This window comes from Bactrocera dorsalis, chromosome 4 (genome assembly GCF_023373825.1).
Source record: "Bactrocera dorsalis isolate Fly_Bdor chromosome 4, ASM2337382v1, whole genome shotgun sequence".
Taxonomy (NCBI): Eukaryota; Metazoa; Arthropoda; class Insecta; order Diptera; family Tephritidae; genus Bactrocera; species Bactrocera dorsalis.
This window is the reverse complement of record NC_064306.1, coordinates 17,414,030-17,436,782: the sequence shown is the minus strand read 5'-3', so window position 1 is coordinate 17,436,782 and position 22,753 is coordinate 17,414,030. Positions and strand designations below refer to the sequence as shown.

Sequence of the window (22,753 nt, the reverse complement as noted above, 5' to 3'; positions counted from 1 at the left end):
AAACACTTTCTTAAGAAATACAAACTTAAAAAACACCAAAAATCAAGTACTCATGTAAATCATAAATATTTTTTTCTATATTAAGCAATAATTTCTCTAAAGGTATCTATGTATATGTTTGCATTTTTGAAGAAAATATAAATGTTTTGATATCACAAGAAAACCTAACGTGTCAATTTCTTTTCATTCACATATTATGGTTTAGTGGCTCTTGTACGAGTACATAAAAAATTTGAACTAATTTATATGTGACAAAGAATGTTACAATTTTGTTAACCAATGTTTTTAATTTAAAAATTAAAGTCCTTTTCCGATATTATGACAAAATATGGCGAAGAAATAAATATTTTAAATAAAAAATGTTTGGGATATAAAAAAAGTTAAGTTTAAATAAAATTTCTTTAAAAAAATAACAAATAATGAACCAAAAACTGGCTTATTTCAATTTTTCACATTCATTTTTTCAAGAAAATCGAGATAAGTCCTTTGTAACTCTTAAAATTTAACCTCTTCCTCATCTTGATCTTCCCGACTAATCGTGCGTAAATTATTTTTCCTTAAATTTTCCCATTGCTAATAGGTTTCAACTTACTATTAATTTTTTCTCTTTTTACAATTTTCAAAGGCTAAATTTCTTATAACATTGTCCCAGCAATTCCATCCCTGTTATCAATACAAAAGTTCCGGCAATTAAATAGTTTAGTTTATACAATGCGTCCTGGCAGTAAATAATGCAAGCTCCAGCACCCATATATATGAGTAACGATGCTATCCTGTAGCCAATTCGGAAAGAAAAGCTGAAAACAATACATTTACGTTATGAATAATGTGTTTTATTATAGTTATTATTATTTGCCGTATCAATAACTATATTGTTTGCTTACATTTTTTTAGGTGATTTTAATCGCCATAAAAGGCCCAAGGAAGATATGACTATTACAGTGGGAAGTAGAGATGGGTCTGTTCCGAGACTTACAATTCTATACAAATACAAATTAAGAAAAAATATGATCACAGTAATATTTAACAAAATGATTATCAAAAATAAAAATATGAAACGTAGAATATGTATTAGCATAGAAATAAGGAAAACGTAAATATACATTTTTGAAAGTATGAGTTACATTTAAACCCAAACTCCTGATATATAATGGTTATAAGCACTTTTGATTACATGTATCTATTAAACTGAAAATATGAATAGTTTGAAATATCACCTGTGATCCTTCACCCAAGCAACGAAAGTCATACTGTTCAAACCAGTCATAATAATAAGCAAGTTGAAAAGAGATAAGTGAAAAGAGAAATTATTCATTCCATCACAACGAATTAAACTCATAAGACTAGTTGTATCGCTTGATATGCCTGTTGTTGGTGTTGTACTTATTCCATTTTGTTTATCATAAAAGCTACGAACTTTTGCATGCAACGACACTGCTGTTTTTAGTAACCAATTCTCCAAGTAGTCGCTGTAAGCGTTCGATATCTAAAATGAATAATAAATTTAATACTTGAGCATTTTTTCTATAATAATATTATTATAATTAAGAGGTAAAATTAAAAACATGTATGAGAAATTATTTAATATTAATTTCACAAAATTTTTCTCCCAATGGGTTTAAGAAATAAAAAATTTCGAACAATTTATGTATTTAATTGTAGCATGTATGTTGTACACAATGCGCTTTTTTTAGCTATATAACATTTTAGACAAACTTAAATACACAGAATATATAAAGAAGCACTTCTACAATGCATGCATACCAACAATAAATATAAGGCACATGTTATGATAAGTGCTACTGTTCCACATGTCCTTATTGCCAGCGAAATCAGGAATGCGGCAAATAAAATTGGGAATGTGTCTGCTATGGGTAAGAGTACCGACCTCAGTAAAAACCTATAAACAATTTTTTTTTTTTAGAAACAACCAAAGTTAATATACTATATATGTATATATATATGTTATATACCAATTTATTAGTTTTGAAAGTCCATACGCATTTAGAATGATTGCAGTCCAAACTGAAAAAACAAGTAATATTGATAATACTATAGCGGTGCCGTGAATAATTACAGCCGGATAAATTGAAAAGTCTCCCCCACTTTCGTTATCATCATTGTGTGTTAAAAATTTGCTCAATACACGACAACCTGAAAAATAGATTGAAGTAATTATTATAATTTGCACTGTTAGGTTTGTAGAAATAATAATTTATTATTTTGCACTTACCGGTTATAAGATATAACGAAGCATATTGAAAATACCCATGATATGGTCGAATACCCTTAGTACTTGATTCATCATGGAATTTACTTATTTGATTCTTCAGGATAACTAATATAACAGCTGTCAGATGAGACGGCAGCCAGTGCCAAAACTGTTGAGCTATTCTAGACATTGTGCCCACAATCGAAAATTTGTAGCTGCAATATTGTAGTAAAAAATTTAAACCAAATAAAAAATAATTTATATGGTATCTATTAGATTCATGCTGGGAGCTTTACGAATATTATATAATCGACATCGAACCACTTTATTCGTAAGCAAAAAATGCAGAAAAGCGTTTTGAAACATAGCGTTCCGATTAATTAGATTTCTGTCAGGTGTTGATGTATTCCGGAGTTTATCTATTTATTGAAAGTAAACAATGAGTAATAAATTTAAATCTATTTAAAACTGAACTAGCTAAAGGTTGTGATTGAGTCTTTTTGATAATACGTTGCTCTTTAGAAGGAATTTTTCTTTTCATACGGGGTTTATTACAGCATTGTAGCAAGGCATTTAAATTGGTTTGAATGATCCCGGAGTTTAAGTTCATAGTTGTTTCCGCTATCCTCTATTTCTTTTTTACCATACGAATACTAAGATTTTTGCGAATATTTTCATTTCAAATGTACAGTTTTGTCAATCTTAGTCGCACAGATCGTACCCCACAGTTCAATACCATGCATAGAAATCGGCTTTATTAACGATTTGTATGACTGAAGACTTTACAATTTTTATTCAAAAGACAGTTTAAGTTTGCTGCTCTTATTATCATGATAGTTATTTTGCTGAACATATTTTTTTTCTTCATATGAGTGTACTGTCCAAGTGATCAAGAATACAACGTTAATTGTATGCGGTACTATGTAATTGGCTAACATATTTTGTGTAAGCAAATGTAACATATTTAATCTTTTGTTAATTTACATATATTCGCCAGTTATCTAGCCATTCTTCTCAGAAGATAATTGTTCATTTAGTACCCTTGACGATGTAATGAGACATTTATTACGGTATACTTTTTCCATTAAGAATGTGTTCAACCCAAAAAATGGCGGAATTTTTTAGTAAATAATAACAGTTTTCACTTTAAATGGCCCCCAAAAATTTTTAAATAAAAAAAATTATCAGACAACGATGAGGGGAAGATTTTATTATAATTTGGCAAATTTTTCTTGTTTATTGGATAATTTCCAGCCAAGTTATGGTGAACACCGTAAAGTGCTTTTGTTTCTCAAGACGTTCTAGGGAATGTTCTGTTACTCAATAATGTACAAAAGGTCCGAATAAAATTATTAAATTCATATAAAAGAAAAAAAAGTATTTTTTTACCTTAAAAACCTTAACCCCTCTGCACAAATTGACTGACGGCCAAAAATTGCTCAGAATCCAATATTCTAAGGACATCATTAAAAAGGTTTATTTGACCAAAAATCACATTTTAACCATTAACCACTTCCCATATTCACCTGATATGGCACCTTGCGAGTTCTTTCTTTTCGGAAAAATACATTTGTTCATGAAAGGTAACCGTTATGCAGACGTAAAGGCCATTCAAAATCCTTGCACCGGCATACTGGCGGCCATACCGGCCAACGAGCTAAAGTACTCGTTCGACATGCTTTTGGACCGTGCAAAAGCTGTATTATTTTGCCGAAAAAATCATTTGTTCTGTTTTTTTTTAAATCCTGTTTCCTTTGGAACGCTCCTTGTATACAATAGTATTTGTATTACTCTTGGATATACTACGTACCTTATTTGATATCGACAAAGTGGATCCAAAAAAATTTCTAAAGAAATCGGATTCATTGATGAATTATAGCCAATTGGACTAGAAACAGGAACATTCACATAAAAGACTTCCGCTGAAGGATCTCTATTTAAAGTAAGATTTTGATTAGAATAAATACTAATTTATAATATTATGTAGCATTGAGATACCGAATAATTTGATATTTGTTAAATCCTGGCGCCCAGGGTATGCACATTTTAATGATAATTGAATTCAGATCCCCAATACATGATAACGGTACAATTCTCAATTCAATAGTTGGAAAAGTTTCTTCAATACCTAAACAATTTTAATTAATTATTATTATCTTTTAATTGCATGTTGGCAATACTAGTATAAAATTTAAATTAATAATAAATGTACACGTGAATTTTACACAAGTGTCATCATTTTTAAATTAATTTCAATATATTATATAATGTTGTATACCTTAAAATGACAGACGTATGAATTATAAATAAAATATACAGGATTTGTCCGGACTGAATCGATTTAAAAAAATGTATTGAACCAATCGTTACCATTCCGGGGTGGCCACATTCGGTGGCTAATCCCGGAGTGGGCCGACTTTTTTCATATTTTTTTTATTTATTTAAAAAAATTGTCAAATTTTCAAAAATGAAAAAAAATTTTTCCGTAAAATTTATTTCTATCATATAAAAATATAATTTAACAATTTTATGATATAATATTCTCAATTTATATACTTAATTTACGAATATAATCACCAAGTTTCAAATTTTTACCATTAGTAAGGTCGATAAACTAGGGTTGGACAATTATAGACTTACCTATAGTCAGTATACTAGAAACTATACGCTAGTGTGTATCGATTTATGTATACGGTTTTTTTATACTGTCTAAAACATAACCATAACATAATGAATGAATCAAGATGGGTGACGGTGTTGAGATGGCCGATTATGTTGACCACAAATTGAGCAAAGCGCGCGGAACACATTCTTTACAGAATAGAAATATACATATGTATCAATGTATATTGCACCTTAATAAGCATAAAAATTTTATAAAAATAAAAAAAAAAAAATTTTACAAATTTTATTTACTTTATGCTAACGTTTCCGTCTCGACATAATAGTGCAAATGAAATATCATTTCAAAAAATATCGAAATTCAATAATGATAACCCTTTCTTAAACCGTTGGCTTATACTTCAAATAATCACGCTCGTTTCCATCGCCCTCTCAATTACTACTACCAGGGATAAAGGCATGGCCAATTTTTTCCAGTGTGAGAGCGCCTCAAAATTATCCTTTTTATAACATTTTTCTTTATGGCCAGATCGGAAAAAATAATTACTTTTGGGCATTTAAATTAAAAGAAGCAACATTTATAACGATTAAAAAGTACTATATAGAGGTCGTTTCATATATGGAGAAACTGTTTAAATATTTTTATGGTACGTTAAAACAACTGGCCTTCCAATGTCCAAAAAAAGGATTTAAGCTTGTTAGCTCTCAATTAATAACTGTTTTTAATAATTTTCCATTAAAAATTAATAACATGATTCTTCACATTACAAAACGTTTCATAAAATACATTTAAATCTAACAAATTTATTTAATTTTCACTGTTATAAACTGCTCATTAGTGGTCTTGAACAATGTAACAAATCCCTCTGTTTACATATTTTTTTGGTAAGATTTTAATCTGGCCATCGCTCGTTTCCAATTGCTAAACGTCCAAACTTCCTGACCTCGATCAACTGTAAAAGTCCAGGAGGTTTTGACGTTTAGTAATTGCTCTCTCACTTCCAATGACTGTTCGCAGATTCGTTTCAAAATGGGGAATACGAATTAATATTAGACACATGCCAATAATTTAAAATAGCCATACTTATTTTGTTTATAAAAGACAACGACGACAGGAATAGAGCCAAATAACTCCGCATTTCTTGTAGTTAGAGTCTAAGAGTTTCAGTACTTACCTTGAACTAAGAGTTTGTAATATAGTGTTCCCTGTGAACTTTCATTTACTAAAATTGTTTTTTGAAAAGTAGACCAGCGTGGTAATTTAAAGACCATATTTCTCTCCGCGGGATTAAACATATCAACGTTATACATCTTCTGCAAATAAGATGAAAAAATAATGTAAATAACACTCGACTAAATACTTATATACCGGGGTTTCCAATAGGAATGATATCATTTCTAAGTGTCGTTTCGACTATTTTTAAAATGCCATGATTTCATTTCATTGTATTCAATAATGCTCACAATTTCATCAAAGATATACCCAAAAAAAAAAACGCTTACATATTGTTCAGTTTTATTATCAAAATAATCGTTTTTCAATTGCAACTTTTCATACGCTTTTGCCAATTTCTGGTCGTAATAATCCTCCACCTTCGTCGAATTATTGAAAGTTTCGAGCGTACATTTTCTTTACATAATGTTCAAGTGCCAATAAGACAAAGAACCGCTTGAAGTAATAAAAAACATTGCCGCTGTTTAGGCAAGTGTGGAAGTGAGAGACAACTTGAAAATGGTAACGATTTTTTTGAGAAAATCATATTTTCCAATAAGACTCACTTTCATCTGAGTGGTGCGGTAAATAAACAAAACTGTTGATTCTGCTGCGAAGAAGATTACTGTCTAAATTGTTATACATATGTTTATTATTTTTGAAAGAATTTTATAGTCTGTTTAATATAGACATATGAACAAAATAATAGGTGTGCATTTAGATGGTACTGTTTTCTGCCCAACGGTGTTGCAACTGTGATTTTTTTTGATATCGTTTTCTTACGATGAAGAAAAAGAAGAGTGTAAAAGTCCTGACAGACGAGCAAAATTAATACGCATTAAGCAACGCTAATGCGTATTGAAATTTTATGGTGACATACGGCAGACTTGTGCATTTAGACAGCTGATTGTGAAATTTGTTTATTTATTTAAAGAAAGAAGTGAAATAAAAACGAATAAGAGAAATTATTAATAGAAATTTTGGTATTTTTGGAAAATCAATATAAATTTAACTATAAATCTTCTCTTCTTTACTGGCGTAGACACCGCTTACGCGATTATAGCCGAGTCAACAACAGCGCGCCAGTCGTTTCTTCTCTTCGCTACGTGGCGCCAATTGGATATTCCAAGCGAGGCCAGGTCCTTCTCCACTTGGTCCTTCCAACGGAGTGGAGGTCTTCCTCTTCCTCTGCTTCCCGCGGCGGGTACTGCGTCGAATACTTTCAGAGCTGGAGTGTTTTCATCCATCCGGACAACATGACCTAGCCAGCGTAGCCGCTGTCTTTTAATTCGCTGAACTATGTCAATGTCGTCGTATATCTCGTACAGCTCATCGTTCCATCGAATGCAATATTCCCCGTGGCCAACGCGCAAAGGACCATAAATCTTTCGCAGAACTTTTCTCTCGAAAACTCGCAACGTCGACTCATCGGTTGTTGTCATCGTCCAAGCCTCTGCACCATATAGCAGGATGGGAATTATGAGCGACTTATAGAGTTTGGTTTTTGTTCGTCGAGAGAGGACTTTACTTTTCAATTGCCTACTCAGTCCGAAGTAGCACCTGTTGGCAAGAGTAATCCTGCGTTGGATTTCCAGGCTGACATTGTTGGTGGTGTTTACGCTGGTTCCAAGATAGACGAAATTATCTACAACTTCAAAGTTATGACTGTCAACAGTGACGTCTGTGCCAAGTCGCGAGTGCGACGACTGTTTGTTTGATGACAGGAGATATTTCATTTTGCCTTCGTTCACTGCCAGACCCATTTGCTCCGCTTTCTTATCCAGTCTGGAGAAAGCAGAACTAACGGCGCGGGTGTTGAGACCGATGATATCAATATCATCGGCATACGCCAGCAGTTGTACACTCTTATAGAAGATGGTACCTTCTCTGTTGAGTTCTGCAGCTCGAACTGTTTTCTCCAGCAGCAGATTGAAAAAGTCGCACGATAGGGAGTCGCCTTGTCTGAAACCTCGTTTGGTATCGAACGGCTCGAAGAGGTCCTTCCCGATCCTGACGGAGCTTTTAGTGTTGCTCAACGTCAGTTTACACAGCCGTATTAGTTTTGCGGGGATACCAAATTCAGACATCGCGGCATAGAGGCAGCTCCTTTTCGTGCTGTCGAAAGCAGCTTTGAAATCGACGAATAGGTGGTGAGTGTCGATTTTCCTTTCACGGGTCTTTTCCAAGATTTGGCGCATGGTGAATATCTGTTCGGTTGTTGATTTACCAGGTCTGAAGCAACACTGATAAGGTCCAATCAGTTTGTTGACGGTAGGCTTTAATCTTTCACACAATACGCTCGATAGAACCTTGTACGCGATGTTCAGAAGGCTTATCCCACGGTAGTTGGCGCCGATTGTGGGGTCTCCTTTTTTATGGATTGGGCATAGCATACTTAAATTCCAATCGTTGGGCATGCTTTCACCCGACCATATTTTGCAAAGAAGCTGATGCATGCTCCTTATCAGTTCTTCGCCGCCGTGTTTGAATAGCTCGGCCAGAAATCCGTCGGCCCCTGCCGCTTTGTTGTTCTTCAGGCGAGCAACTGCTATTCGAACTTCTTCATGGCCGGGTAATAGAACATCTGCTCCATCGTCATCGATTGGGGAATCGGGTTCGCCTTCTCCTGGTGTTATGTGTTCACTGCCATTCAGCAGGCTGGAGAAGTGTTCCCTCCATAATCTAAGTATGCTCTGGGCATCGGTGGTTGGTTCTACAAGAGTATGCTCCGGTCTTGAAACCTTCTGTAAGCTGCCGCATTTTTTTGTTGAATTTTCGAGCATTACCCCTGTCGGCCAGCTTATCAAGCTGTTCGTACTCACGAATTTCGGCCTCTTTCTTCTTCTGTCTGCAAATGCGTCTCGCTTCCCTCTTCAACTCTCGGGATCTATCCCATCCCGCACGTGTTGTGGTCGATCGTAACGTTGCGAGGTAGGCAGCCTGTTTTCTATCCGCTGCGACACGGCACTCGTCGTCGTACCAGCTGTTCTTTTGCACTTTCCGAAAACCAATGGTTTCGGTTGCAGCTGTACGTAAGGAGTTTGAAATGCCGTCCCACAGTTCCCTTATACCGAGTTGTTGACGAGTGCTCTCAGAGAGCAGAAGTGCAAGCCGAGTAGAAAATCTATCGGTTATCTGTTGTGATTGCAGCTTCTCGACGTCGAACCTTCTTTGTGTTTGTTGGCGTGCGTTTTTTGCTGAACAGAGGCGGGTGCGAATTTTGGCTGCAACAATATAGTGGTCCGAGTCGATGTTAGGACCTCGGAGCGCACGCACATCTAAAACACTGGAGACGTGTCTTCCGTCTATCACAACATGATCGATCTGGTTGGTGCTTTTTCGATCCGGAGACAGCCAGGTAGCTTGATGTATCTTCTTATGCTGGAATCTAGTACTACAGATAACCATATTTCGAGCCCCGGCGAAGTCGATCAGCCTCAACCCATTTGGGTCTGTTTCCTCGTGGAGGCTGAATTTACCGATCGTAGTGCCAAAGATACCTTCTTTGCCCACCCTGGCGTTGAAGTCGCCAAGCACGATTTTGACATCGTGGCGGGGGCATCTCTCATAAGTGCGCTCCAAGCACTCATAAAAAGCATCTTTGGTCACATCATCCTTCTCTTCCGTCGGGGCGTGGGCGCAAATCAGTGATATGTTGAAGAACCTCGCTTTGATGCGGGATTCAAAGATAATAGAGTGAAAATAAAAACAATAATTGATTGTAATGCGAAAAAAGTGTACGAAAAAGTTAAGAATATTGGAAAAATGGATAGCAAACTATGCGTTGTATATTTTCTGCCATCTAAAAATAATAAAATTTGTTTTTGTTAATATACTTGCACATAGTTTAATGAGCAATATAAAACTGCTTACCTTTGATGCTGTAAACGCAAAGCAGGCGGCAGACTTCAAGCGACATCTGTCAAATCGGCCAATTTTGATGCCTACTCAAATTTGGTAAATTCAGCTAAATGCACGAAATTCTTGTGCATTACAAATTTGCATTATCATGGGTCAAATGCGCAAGTAAATGTAAATTAAGCCCGCTAATACAAATTAGCGCTGTCGTCTGTCAGGGCTATAAGCATCCAAAACTTGTATTACTCTTTTGTTAATTTTGCATTTCATTGCTTTATTAAATTTGGTTGGCCAATAAAATAGGCCAAATAAGTAATATTAAACAAGTAAGAAAGGTTACGTTCGGGTGCAACCGAAGATGTTATAATCTTGGAACTTGCAAGAATCAAAGCCAGGGAAATACCTTAAGTTGTAAAACGTCAACCAGAGGAATACAAGCAAGTTTATATATACATGTATCTATATAACTCATACAGTGACCTTCAAATTCGGCAGAAGATTTGTAAGAAAAAGGAAAATCATTATACGTAGTATATAGGAGTTGGACAGTATCGACCCGATTTTATCTATTAATTATTATCATATCACATACTAAAAAGATGTTCCCTGGGGCTATAGTTTTCGCCCAATCGTATCCATTTTATGCACAAAGATATAGTGCTGTGAGTAAAACATGTTCTGTAACAGAGAGCTGCAACGATCACAATTTTTTCCATCATACCCGATCATTGACTCGGATTTTTTGTGGCGTAAAACTTTGCTTCAACAAAAATTCAATTCCAATCACTCTTGCTTGTTTCGTAATGATTGTGTTCGATCGTACGCCTTGTGTGAGCAATAAAAAATTTTTAAGAATTTTGCTTGCATTCAGCTCGATCACAATCATACCGTTTGGTCATACCGGGTGGTTCAATTCAACCCGATCTACTTATTCGTCATAAGTCGAAACTCGTGTGCATTTGGTAAAAAGTTGAGTTGCAATTTGATCTCAATAATCGGTGGTGTAAATAAAAAAAGGTGCGTGAAGTCCCTACGCGCGGAAGAAGTTATATGTACTTCTTAGTGATATTCCAAGAAATGCATATCATTTTGTATGAAAGAAAACTAGCGAGAGAGAAAGGATAAAAATATCGTCGATTGACCAACACTTTCTTAAATTCACATTTTATAAATTTATTATGCACATTTTATAAAGCAAAGTCTAATTCAATTATCATTTCTGGGTTCTGGCGGATTGATATCTATAATATTTACAATTGGATTATGATAACTAAAATACGATACGAAATGTCTTATATCTATTTTATCTATATTTCTCGCGAATACCGCATCAATAGTCGTACCTCCTTTTGTCGTAGGATCATGGAAGACCATTGATCATTTCTAATGAAAATTTCTCTCTGAGGAATGCCAATAATGGTTCAGCTTCTGGCAATGAGAAATTTTTACTATTACTGAACGACAACGAAATCAAAATTTGGTACGGATACAGGAGGCTCGTTGTCGTTCATAAATATTTCTGATAACATCAAGATGTTTTGACTGTTTAAACACTCTATCTGAGAAATCATCAACATGATCACGAAGACTTTGACAATTGAATGATATTATTGATAAACATTTACTTGTGCTAAAAAACTCGAATAATTCTTTTTCTAAGGTAATAATTGGATTTTGACGTAATTTTATCATTTCATCTCGCAAAGCGCGACATGACCTGTCATTGCTTCCAATTCCATGAGAAAACTTTTTCTGTTTGTTCACTGGGATAATGTAAACTCCTTTAATGGCAACAGCTCTTGACAGTGCGGCATAAACTAACTGTTGAGGTTGAACTTTTTCATAATAGTAAACAATTTCATTGAAAGTTCCTCCTTGCGGCTTGTGAATTGTCAACCCAGAAGACTGACTACAGAAATGATCCTGTGAAGTATAATCTTAACTTTTCAACGGCCAACGCAGAGTATTTGAACCAAAAGTCATATAAAGAATTCGCAGAAATGAAACAGAAACGAAAGAAAAATAGTGCGCAAGCATACAAACATACATATGCGTATTGTACTTATTATATATACTTACTTATTGACTGCATTATTATTTGTATAAAACCTTGGAATTTATTCATTAAAATCACCACTCAGACGTCGTTTTATCTGTTGTAACCGAGCGATCTTCGAAGAAACATCATTTCTATTATGCCACAAAACAAAAATTGGAAATGAAGTCCATAAACCTCACGCTGTCGGATAAAACGCTATACCTCGTCATCGCGGGTCGATTTTCACAGAAAGTAAATGAAGACTGACTACAGAAATGATCCTGAGAGGTATAGTCTTAACTTTTCAACGGCCAACGCAAAGTATTTCAACCAAAAATCACACAAAATAGTTGAGAATTCGCAGAAATGAAACACAAACGAAAGAAAAAGAAGTATAACTTCAATAATGCACAAGCATACAAACATACATAAGCACACACATGTGAATATGTCACCAACCAAAAACTGAAACATTGTTCTACAAAAACAACAATAGCATAAGCATGGCAACATTGGGTTGCTGGTAGAAAATCCGAGCTGTGCCGAAAGAAACTAACAAACGATCGCCGATTGTCACCGCTTCCCTTGCTACTCGAACATCTTCGCAGACAAGGTTGCGCAATATGCATTTAACGCAATCTTTTCCGAACTCGTATAAGAAGTATAACTTCAATAATTATTATTATAATTATTAAATAGCATAATATAATTATAATATAATGAAGTATGCTATGCGTTTGCTATGTTGTCAGCAACACTCTTCCATATAAGAAGTATAACTTCAATAATTATTATTATAATTATTAAATATAATTATACTATTTATTTATATAATTATACTATTTATTTATATAATTATACTATTTAATAATTATAATAATAATTATTGAAGTTATACTTCTTATATGGAAGAGTGTTGCTGACAACATAGCAAACGGAATGTACTTATTATCTGGCCAGCGCAAGGGAAGAAGTTTTTTTATGGAATATACTCACTGAAATAGTAAAACCGGACCGGTACACTAAAATTTATTTTCTGCCGCACATGTCGCAATGTGTTAAAGTACAGCGCAAGCCAAACGTCAAATTTAAAAAGGCACAGCTGCTGCAAAAACTTAAAGCAAAACTGAGGCCATTAAAAAATGCGCAAATTGGATTGCAGAAGACTGTCGGCCATTTTCAGCCGTGCGTCAATGAAAAGAAGGAAGGATTAAAGGCTGAAATGAATAAGATTGTGAGCAGTGGTGGCGCGTCAACAACAATTGATATGTAGTCGGACAACTTTGTAAAGCTCATCTTTTTAGGAGTAACATTCCACTACCAAAAGGATTTCAAATTCTTTGACCTCATTTTGGGAATGAAATCAATGGATTTCGAAAGGACAACCCGCGACATCATCTTAAAAAAACTTAAAAGTTTATTCAATGAATAGGAAATTTTTTTAACAATGTGTTGGACAAGTCGTTCTCTACCCCCACAGAACTCGCAGAAGTGTTGGAATCGTGCAAAAATAAGTTAAATATTTTAAAAAATCAAATTTGCAGCATCTCCTGACCACTTCTCTAAAAAGCCAATGTCCAACACGTTGGAACTCCCATTATTTTTTGCGCAATTCGATTATTAACAATTGGGGAGAGATGAAAACCATTTTAAGGCAGAATGAACAAAGCCTACGATTGTTACATATCAACATAACTGTTGTTAAAGCAGTAGTGGAAATGTGTGAGAATTTTGAAATTGTTTTTATAAAACTGCAGATTTGCAGTGCACCATCCCTGTGCTATATGTTGCCAACAATTTTAACAATTAAAAATCTATGCCAGCCGGCAACCGATGAAATACCGGTAATTTTAACGTTAAAATAAAATATAATAAATAATATTAATGAAATATGGATAAATCGGTATATGGCATAAAGTTGCATATTTTTTATATTCCCCTGCTTTAAATATGCAGCCAAATGATTTAGAAGACATAAAATTATTTTGCAATACTCGCATATTAAGAGAAAATCAATCATGTCCAAATACACCTTTATCGGATTCATCGACAACGCATTTTTCATTTGACTCAAACAGTACCTTAGATACCAATAGTCAAGCTTCAGCAGGGAACAGCACCAACGACACCTTCTTTTTCCCGCATTTAATAAAACGGAATTCCACACAAACCGCAGAGACGCGTGAGGATGAATTTGAAAGGTACTGCAATAAAATATTGCAATGGATGGAAAAATAGCATTGCGAAATCATTTGATTCCTGCCAGCAGCGCAGCCGCTGAGCGTTCTTTTTCTTTAGCTGGAAATATTAAAACTGAAAAAAGAAATAGGCTCGGACCATGTTCAGTTGATAGCTTATTGTTTTTAAATTAATTTTATAAAAGTTTTAGCGATTAAGATTGAAACCAGAAAGTAAACCCTTCTTTTAATTTTAAGTTTTTGTTGAGCTCAATGAAGAAGTGATTAAAATTTGAAATTTGTGTTCCCTAATATTTTAAGCATTAAATGAATTTTAGTTTTAAGCGTTAAAAATGAAGAAATATATGTTTTGGTTAATTTTATGCATCGCAACTTGTTTCCATTTTAACACACAAATATGTACATACAAATTCGCAGGGCAATTCTCGATCTGATTCCATCACAATCAATTCAAACGCCACTTGATCGATGTCTGAGCTTTCGTGCATCGTTGGACTCGATCGTCTTTTTCTGTACAATCATTTCCAATCATCATACCGGAACCAAAAAATCAGTTTGAATCAGTAAGCAGAGCAATCAAACCAATTGATCGCACTCGTTCGTTTTGAGCACGAAACTCGATCGAACAATTTTGTAGCGAACCGCTGTGTTAAGTTGTGACCATTTTGAGCGAGGCTGATCAAGCCGAATCGATCATACTCAATGCGTGTCTCTGTTCTGTAATTTTCATTAAATTAGCTCAATTATTGGCGGATATATCCAGCGTAAAGTCACCTGGAAGTTCGAAATTTTTTATGACCCCCTGTTCATTGAAATATTGACCCGATTCAACCCATTTTTGATACACAGAGTAACTATTGTAAGGATATTTACCGATTTTTTCGGAAAGAAGTCAGTTATAGATACTGGGGCCCACATATTCGGTATATAGGGGCATGAACAGTTTTGGTTGGATTCGGAAATTTTTTGTCATAAGGTAGCATACTTTAAAGGAATTATTTCTCGTTATATTAATTACTTTTGATTTGTGTACTAGAAAGTGGAATTTCAAATTCTGGGATGTTACCCTATTGGAAACCTCCCCAAATTCAATTCATGCCGAATAGGAAAATTTATGAAAAAACGCGGAGGATATACAGGTTATAAAAACCCATAAATCGAATAAAGGACAACTTGAAATTTGTGTTTCTATTTAGAAACAAATGTTTTACACCTATTATTTTGACCAATGAAATTTTTTATTTTGGAAAAAATAAGAATTGGTTTTAAAGTTCAGAATATGAAATTTTAGATATGTTTAGGTTTAATAATGTAAATCATTGATATAACTAAAACAAAATTATTTTAATTGCATATACTTCCAAGGTATTAAATAAAAACTGTGTATACCTATTACTTTGTCCATAAGTGCATATGTACATGTGACCAAGAGTAAGTGTCATCAAAACCAGATGATTTTATTTTTTATTTGATAAAAAGTACTTCAAAGATTGTGGAATTAGCTCGTTCGTTCAAATTTTTCACCTTCTTATTTAATCGCTGGACGCATGCCTTTGAAGAACGATTTACAAGCGGCAGGCAACATATCTTGATCCATTTCATCCCAAAATTTCCTCAGCCGAACTTTAGTTTGGTCAGGTTTAAGCCTTTCGTAACACCGATATATCCCTATATGCAGAAATCAACAGGATTAAGATCTAGCAGCGCCATTCTTTACTTGAAGTAAAATCGGGCACATTTTAATTACACCATGAAAATAGTATAATGCCAACGCACTAATTCGGTTTTCGTGCTAAACATGGTACAGTAGAGTAAGTGAATAGAAATACTAACGAAATTAGGAAAGCATTCGAGCACAGAGTATGTTCAGCTTATTTTATAAAAAATCAAAAAGTTTTACCTTACGAATTGCACAAAACTTTGGAGTCATGTTTTAGAAACAGGAAATTTACAGTTAAAGTAGCAGACTTTATATCAGAAGAATGAGCAATAAGGTTTGGTGTACCGCAGGGTAGTGTGCTAGGCCCAACTCTGTACATAATATATAAAGCAGACAATTCAACAGCTATTAACGTATTGGCTTGTACTCTCGCAGAAGACACAGCTCTAGTAAGCCGTAACAAATGCCCTATCAGAGCATCAAGAGTATTAGAGCAGCAAACGTGTCGGACAGTTAAAATAAACAATGTCCTAGTACCCAAAGCGGATGAAGTAACTTATCTTGGGATTGATCTGGATCGAATGCTCACGTGACGAAAACATATAGTGAGTAAACTAAATTGTATGAAATTAAGAGGAGCAAATTTAAATTGGCTTTAAACAAGAATTCAAAACTTAGCCTAGACAACAAAGTCCTGTTATACAATGGTAATTGTGTTTTGCTTGGTGGGACGGAAAGAATCTTGTTGAACGCGAAAGTAATCGGTGCTGTACAACTTCTGAGCTTGTGATAATAGTAAACCTTCCAAAACATGTTCTATGTAAAAATTTGTGTAGATTTTGACGCCTTGAGATATTGCCCCCAGACAGTTACGAAACATTTTGGTATCGTTCGAAAGCCAATTTGTCTCTGGGAGCATCTCCCAGACGCACTGCTCATACGCGATTATTTTATCTGATTGTGACAATTTTGCAATAAAAACGTTTTTTCAGCCGAAAATAAAATTTCTTCCCCGTCGTGCCCACGTAGTAGCTTTCTGCTTTTTATGATCCTCAATTTTTTTGCGCCACACTCGCTGTTTCTTGTATGTATGCTGTGAGTCCAGAACATTTTTCAGTGTTCGCTGAAAACCCTTCTCTGAAATATTTTTCGATTGCTTTGTTCCTAACGGATCGCTTTCGTCCATTTTTTTTTATTTCAAAAGTTCCAGTTTCTGTATACCGTTTTATAGTTCTATAAACGAACCTTCTCCCAATATCGAACGGTTTATTAACCTTTTTAATAATTTCCGAGATTTAAAAATTTTTAATACAAATTTACCAAGAGCTCTCGTTTAACTTCCTACGCGTCGCCGATCTTAAAATGACTTAATCGAAGAAAAATTAGCTATTTGAATTTTTTGAAAACTAAGAAGATTTTTATCTTTCATTTTGTAAGACAGAAAACAATGCAACACAAAGTGACAGTTATTCTGAGTCACACTGTTGAAAGTTAATGAATATGTTCAAAACGTAATATAAGATAGATTCAACTTTAAGCTTAATGTAAATTTATTTTCTGCTGTACTGTTTTGTAACTCCATAGCTTAGCCCTTAAACGCCTGGCGGTTCCTCCAGGCACCTGATGGAACCATTTATGTTTTATTTCATAAACACTTACATCAAATTAAATTGTAATAACGATGAAGAATCCAAATTTTCGGCACTAATTAATTATTATTACTTTCACACTAGTCACTTGAAAATACAAAATTTTCCTTGAAATTATTATTATCTCGATGCACTCTTACTCAAGTCAAAACATAATTGACTAATACCATGTTCAAACCGACACTTAATCACACGATTTCGGATGGATTATTCCCACTAATCTTAAAAATTTATCAAGATTTCGCCATACAAGAATGACAGTTCCAAATCACTTCATTGAAATGATTTGAAACTGATCCACGCTAAATCTCTCTCTGCGACTCTAATTTTGCGCAATCTACTTGTCAGCACTGGAAATCTGTTACATTATCATAGCAGATTTAGACACTACAAAGGAAAAAAATGTAAACAATCAAATTTTTTTAAAGCAATGAATCTAATTTCACCTGAAAATCGACTTAACAAATGAAAAAATGCTTCCACTATTTCTATTATATGGAAAATATTTGAAGAAAAGACTACGAGGTGTGTTCAAAAAGTATCGCGAATTTTTTGTTTTTTCAAAAATTATTTATTTATTCATGAATATCCATTTTGTCCCCTTCAAAGTAATCCCCATGAGATATTATACACTTGTGCCAACGGTTTTTCCATTCTTCGAAGCACTTCAAGCATCCTCCCGATGCCGTCTCTATCTCGTCAAGAGAAGCGTAACGTCCTCCTTTCATGGGCCTCTTCAGTTTAGGGAACAAGAAAAAGTCACAGGCGGCCAGATCGGGGGAATACGGTGGCTGCGGCATTAGTGTGTTGTTTTCGGCCAAAAAGTGGCGCACAAACAACGATGTTTGAGCAGGGGCGTTATCGTGGTGTAAAAGCCAATTTTTGTTCTTCCAGAAATCCGGGCGTTTCTGGCGGATTGCTTCGCGCAAATTGCGCATAACTTGCAGGTAGTATTCCTTATTGACCGTTCTTCCCTGTGGCAAGAACTCATGATGCACCACGCCCCTGCATTCGAAGAAAACTGTCAGTTACGATTCGCGATACTTTTTGAACACACCTCGTATATGACAATCTTTTCTTTTGACAAATATTAAGCGATGTGACTTCATGAAAGACAATAACAGCTGTTTTTAGATCTTTCTAACGGCAGTGAGAACACTGTTGGGTTATGAAATGCTTAAATGTAATCTAATCTTTTAAATTTTCGGTCTGAACATGGTATAAGGTTTGCAAGTGGCGGCTGAGCTAAAAGATAACGGATTAATCAAAGCAACATAAGACGTGACGTAATATTTAAAAATGCATGTTCATACATGAAAATTTTACAAAAAAGTAGTAGTTCCTGGAGGAACTGCCAAGCGTTTAAGTGTTAGTAAAAATGTAAGTTTCAAATCAACTTTTCCAGTATTCCAATATAAGCTTTCTGTGAGAGTGGCATAACTTCTAACTATGCTAAACAAAAGCGTCAATTTAATTCCAAAATAATAATTTCTTTTTACTAGACCTTATATATAGATAAAATGTTTTTAATTATTGAATGGTCAATTAAGAACAAAAAACAATTATACAAACCAAACATTAACGAGTGAATGAGTTCTTACCGGTTTGCGAGAAGCACGAACGAAGAAACCAACATGGGTCCAATTTACGTACGTTTTCTTCAAATTGTTAATATCTAGTATTGCCACTGACCGCATTTTATTTTTAATAGATGGCAATATTTGAAAATTATGAGAAAGTGAGACTTTGTCCTGGCTAAAGGATTTATATAGTTATCAAAGTTCAATTTTATAGAATACGTTACATTCTTACCAGAACGAGTCGTTATTAAATCTAGACTTTACAGTGCATCCAAAAAGAAAGTCATCCGGCTCCAATTGAGTAACATCAATGCATAATTTCTAAAAATAACATACAGTTGAATTTTCATGCCTCCATTTCGCAAACTTTTAAACAGAAGTATTACTTTTTTCAAACTTCGAAATTTTATCGGATTTTACTAAAGGTTTAATCTGAATTTAAATGCTTACCGTATGTTTTTTATGTCTCCGTAGTGGAATTAACTGTATAAAATTACTTTTGGATCCTTCTTTAAACGCTTTCGAAAATACTCTTAAAGTGTCTTCCCGCCATATACTGTTATGTCTACCTTCCTGTTCAATGTTTATTTCTTTTGATTGAATTATATTTAATTTCTATGGAATAAAATATTTTATATTGAGTTTTAAATCAAAAATTAAATACAAACCACAAAGTGAGTAAGCGCAGCCTGCTCCCGACGTATTCTATCCTTAGTAAAGTAAACGAAATTTTGCTTGTCACTGGCAGATATGTCAAACATATATCTATTAATAACCTGCACCAGCTGAAGACACCAGACTGCGGACAAATGATCGCAGCTTAACCATACTTTAGGAATTGACATTGTCTTTAAAATAATTATATATTTCATTAAAAATAATATAAATATATAATAGCTTAATGACACTACAAACCATTGCATGTATATCGCTATATTTTGAAATTGTAAAGCCAGGTGGAACCAGTACGTCACGATTACCACCACCAATTGTGATTATCAATACATTTTTCAAATTTTTATCTTCGTTATTGGTATGATTGCTCATTAGAAAGCGACTACACGTAGCGCAACAAAAATTTGAATTTTTATTTAATTTCAAAGAGGACCGTCCAACAGATATATTTTTGTTTATACTTTTATAAAATGCATGTATTTTTTCATCAAGAACTAAAATAGGCTTATTTATAGGAGACGATAAGGAAACTATGGTATTGATGAATTTAGAAAATTCTGAATCTCTTAAAACTGCTTGCGCTACTACAGCTCCCATAGAATGACCAACTATAATTACTTTTGCAGCTTGTTCAGTACTTTTATAAAGCTTCAAAACAATTTTAATACAAGTCTTTAAATATAAAGTTTGACGCTCCAAATAATCACCATAAAGCGCTGAAAGCTCTTCGTTGTAGTCGACTGAAAATATATTAAAAAATGTTTTTTCATGTAAGAAACAATTTCACATTTTACAATATTTTTTTTACTGCAAGTGTGTTCAATATATTTACTAGTAAAATAATCCAAATGAATTCCAGTAGCGCTGTCTCTGGCTTTTCTCAATGCTACCGATGCCAAGGAACGTACCTAAAAAACGTATGTAAATTATAAGAGTTAAAAGAGTCCTATTATTAATACGTAGGTTGCCTTTTATATTGCGGTATTTGGCAACCCTAGTATTGCAATCTGGCAACTCACGTTACCGCAAAACTTTTATTTTTGATGTTGTACTCAGAACGTTTTGAGCGCTATGAGCGCTATATGCGTAGTTAACAGTAACGTTAAATATTCATCAAAAAAATTATTAAATCGTAAACATTTTAGAGATTATTTGTACAAATTTTGACGTGGATTATTCCAGCTACAGTGCATCGATAAATTTAATTTCATTTTTGGAGTTGAAGCTCCATAAAGTACCAATGTTAATCGATGGTAGGGTGATTCCAATCGGGGGCGTAGATGACTTCAAAACAAATTTCGTACCTCTCATTTCATTAGTTGTTCCGGAAATATTGCCAGATCATAATATAACCTATCGTGATTGTTAAAACTAAACACAGTACCAGCATACATTCAATATTACATGAACATTTGATTCCACACAATTTGTGGATCACTGAAAAAAAAAGGCTCGTGAATCGTGGATCTATACTTTTGAGGCCGAAAGTAAACAAAAGTGGACTGTGTGGATGTTTGAAAAGCACCGGATCCAACAAAAGGTATTCGCGAACGAAGCACTTCCAAGTAAATGGTTGCTGGTTTTTTATAAAAACTGGACATGTCGCAGACATACCACTTGAACAACGCAGAATAAATTCTGAGTAGTACACAATTATTTGCTTTGCCAGCTTTTCTTTCAAGAAATCAGAAAAACCAACCTATGAAGACGAAACTCTTCATCACGACAATACGGGCTGTAACACGTCGAATGAAATGTATGCATTTTTGGATACTTAAAATATCGACTTAATGAGTAATACACCGTAAAGTCCTGACTTGGCACCGAATGGCTTCATTTTATAAAATGAACTAAGAGGTAACGTTTTTCGACCCCTGTAAAGACTGTTGATGCGTTCAGAACGTATGTATTGGACATACCTTAATCAGAGTGGCAAAAGTGCTTCGAAAATTCGTTCAAACGCATATAGATCTTAATGGAATTATTTAAAAAAAAAAACAATAAATATTATTATTACTCGTTTTTGTTCTCTGATTCCGAAATACAAAGGCAACCTACGTACTTATATGCTTAAAACTAATCCCGAATATATTTACTTGCTTGTAAGAACCTCCATTTCCTGGTACAAAAATAACGGGTGCTCCAGTGAATTGAGTTTTGTGCACTTCAATTGATATACGGCCTTCATTGTAGTAATACAATCCGTAATTGCGAAACTTGTCATTCTCTTCGAAGTCTATTCTCTGAAAATGTTAATTATACGTATTATATGTATAATGCAAGACACATACATATGTATTAATAAATATAAAACTTTGAGCCACGCGTGCCCACCCGTGGTCATTTTTTTTCTGCACCGGTGGACCGCATGCTGACGAAGGGTTGTGCTTTAGTTGACAAGCTGGTTTGGTTGTTTTTGTTTTATTGATTGTTTACTTAGTTTTATTGGTTTTTTGTGATTGAGGTGACTTTGTGATATTTATTTTTGATAAACCAAATGCATTTTTGTTATTTTTTTCCTTTTTTTTTGTGACCACCGGTGGTCACATTGTCCCATAATGAAAATCCACCAATGTCCACGGGTGGTCACATTGTCCCAAATCGTCAAAACATAAATGTCCACCGGTGGTACACGCGGGGCTCAAAGTGATAAATACACTATGTTTATTTAGATTATTAAATTATTTATCAAACAAATCTATATTCCGGCTAACTTTCAAGGTGATACAGGATGTGTTAATGGTTTGCCAGCATTAAAAACTCATTGTATTCATTAATTTTTGGGACATCTCAAACATCGAAGCTTTGTGTGAGTCATGTTCAGCAATACAATTTGACATTTCAAATGACATTTTTTATTGCTACAAAAATGATTATACTCTTGCAAAATGTTTCTGTTGGCGGTGAAATAGTTGTTGCCAATTTTATTGAAGCTACGATATTAACTGCTAAATCAAAAAATATATATTTTTTGTTTGAATAAATGAATTTGAAGTTAAAATATTATTTATTATAATTATTCCGCTAGTATTATAATAAAAACTGTTT

General features: G+C 34.2%; 1 protein-coding gene, 1 non-coding gene and 1 pseudogene across 3 annotated transcripts in view; all 3 read right to left on the bottom strand.

Moving 5' to 3' along the window:
• Positions 1–22,753, bottom strand: part of LOC105228186 (GPI inositol-deacylase) — a 50,604-nt gene that overhangs the window by 1,537 nt on the left and 26,314 nt on the right. The window contains exons 2-17 of one of the 2 annotated variants that reach the window (XM_049454612.1): positions 21,802–21,948; positions 20,538–20,613; positions 19,946–20,445; positions 19,699–19,878; positions 19,481–19,645; positions 19,263–19,351; positions 19,052–19,205; positions 6,010–6,148; positions 4,211–4,340; positions 4,023–4,145; positions 2,234–2,427; positions 1,974–2,154; positions 1,765–1,900; positions 1,218–1,486; positions 885–980; positions 593–797 (exon numbers count right to left, since the gene is read on the bottom strand). In XM_049454612.1, coding sequence (XP_049310569.1) covers positions 620–797; positions 885–980; positions 1,218–1,486; positions 1,765–1,900; positions 1,974–2,154; positions 2,234–2,427; positions 4,023–4,145; positions 4,211–4,340; positions 6,010–6,148; positions 19,052–19,205; positions 19,263–19,351; positions 19,481–19,645; positions 19,699–19,878; positions 19,946–20,445; positions 20,538–20,613; positions 21,802–21,948 — 2,757 coding nt within the window. In that variant the 3' untranslated portion in view covers positions 593–619. Of the gene's footprint in view, positions 1–47; positions 798–884; positions 981–1,217; positions 1,487–1,764; positions 1,901–1,973; positions 2,155–2,233; positions 2,428–4,022; positions 4,146–4,210; positions 4,341–6,009; positions 6,149–19,051; positions 19,206–19,262; positions 19,352–19,480; positions 19,646–19,698; positions 19,879–19,945; positions 20,446–20,537; positions 20,614–21,801; positions 21,949–22,753 lie in introns of those variants that run through there. The other variant, XM_049454611.1, reaches the window with a different exon arrangement.
• On the bottom strand, positions 11,741–11,845 carry LOC125778543 (small nucleolar RNA U3; annotated as a pseudogene).
• On the bottom strand, positions 12,038–12,241 carry LOC125778553 (small nucleolar RNA U3). Its single transcript, XR_007422786.1, has one exon. It is a non-coding gene; the product is annotated as a small nucleolar RNA U3 (small nucleolar RNA).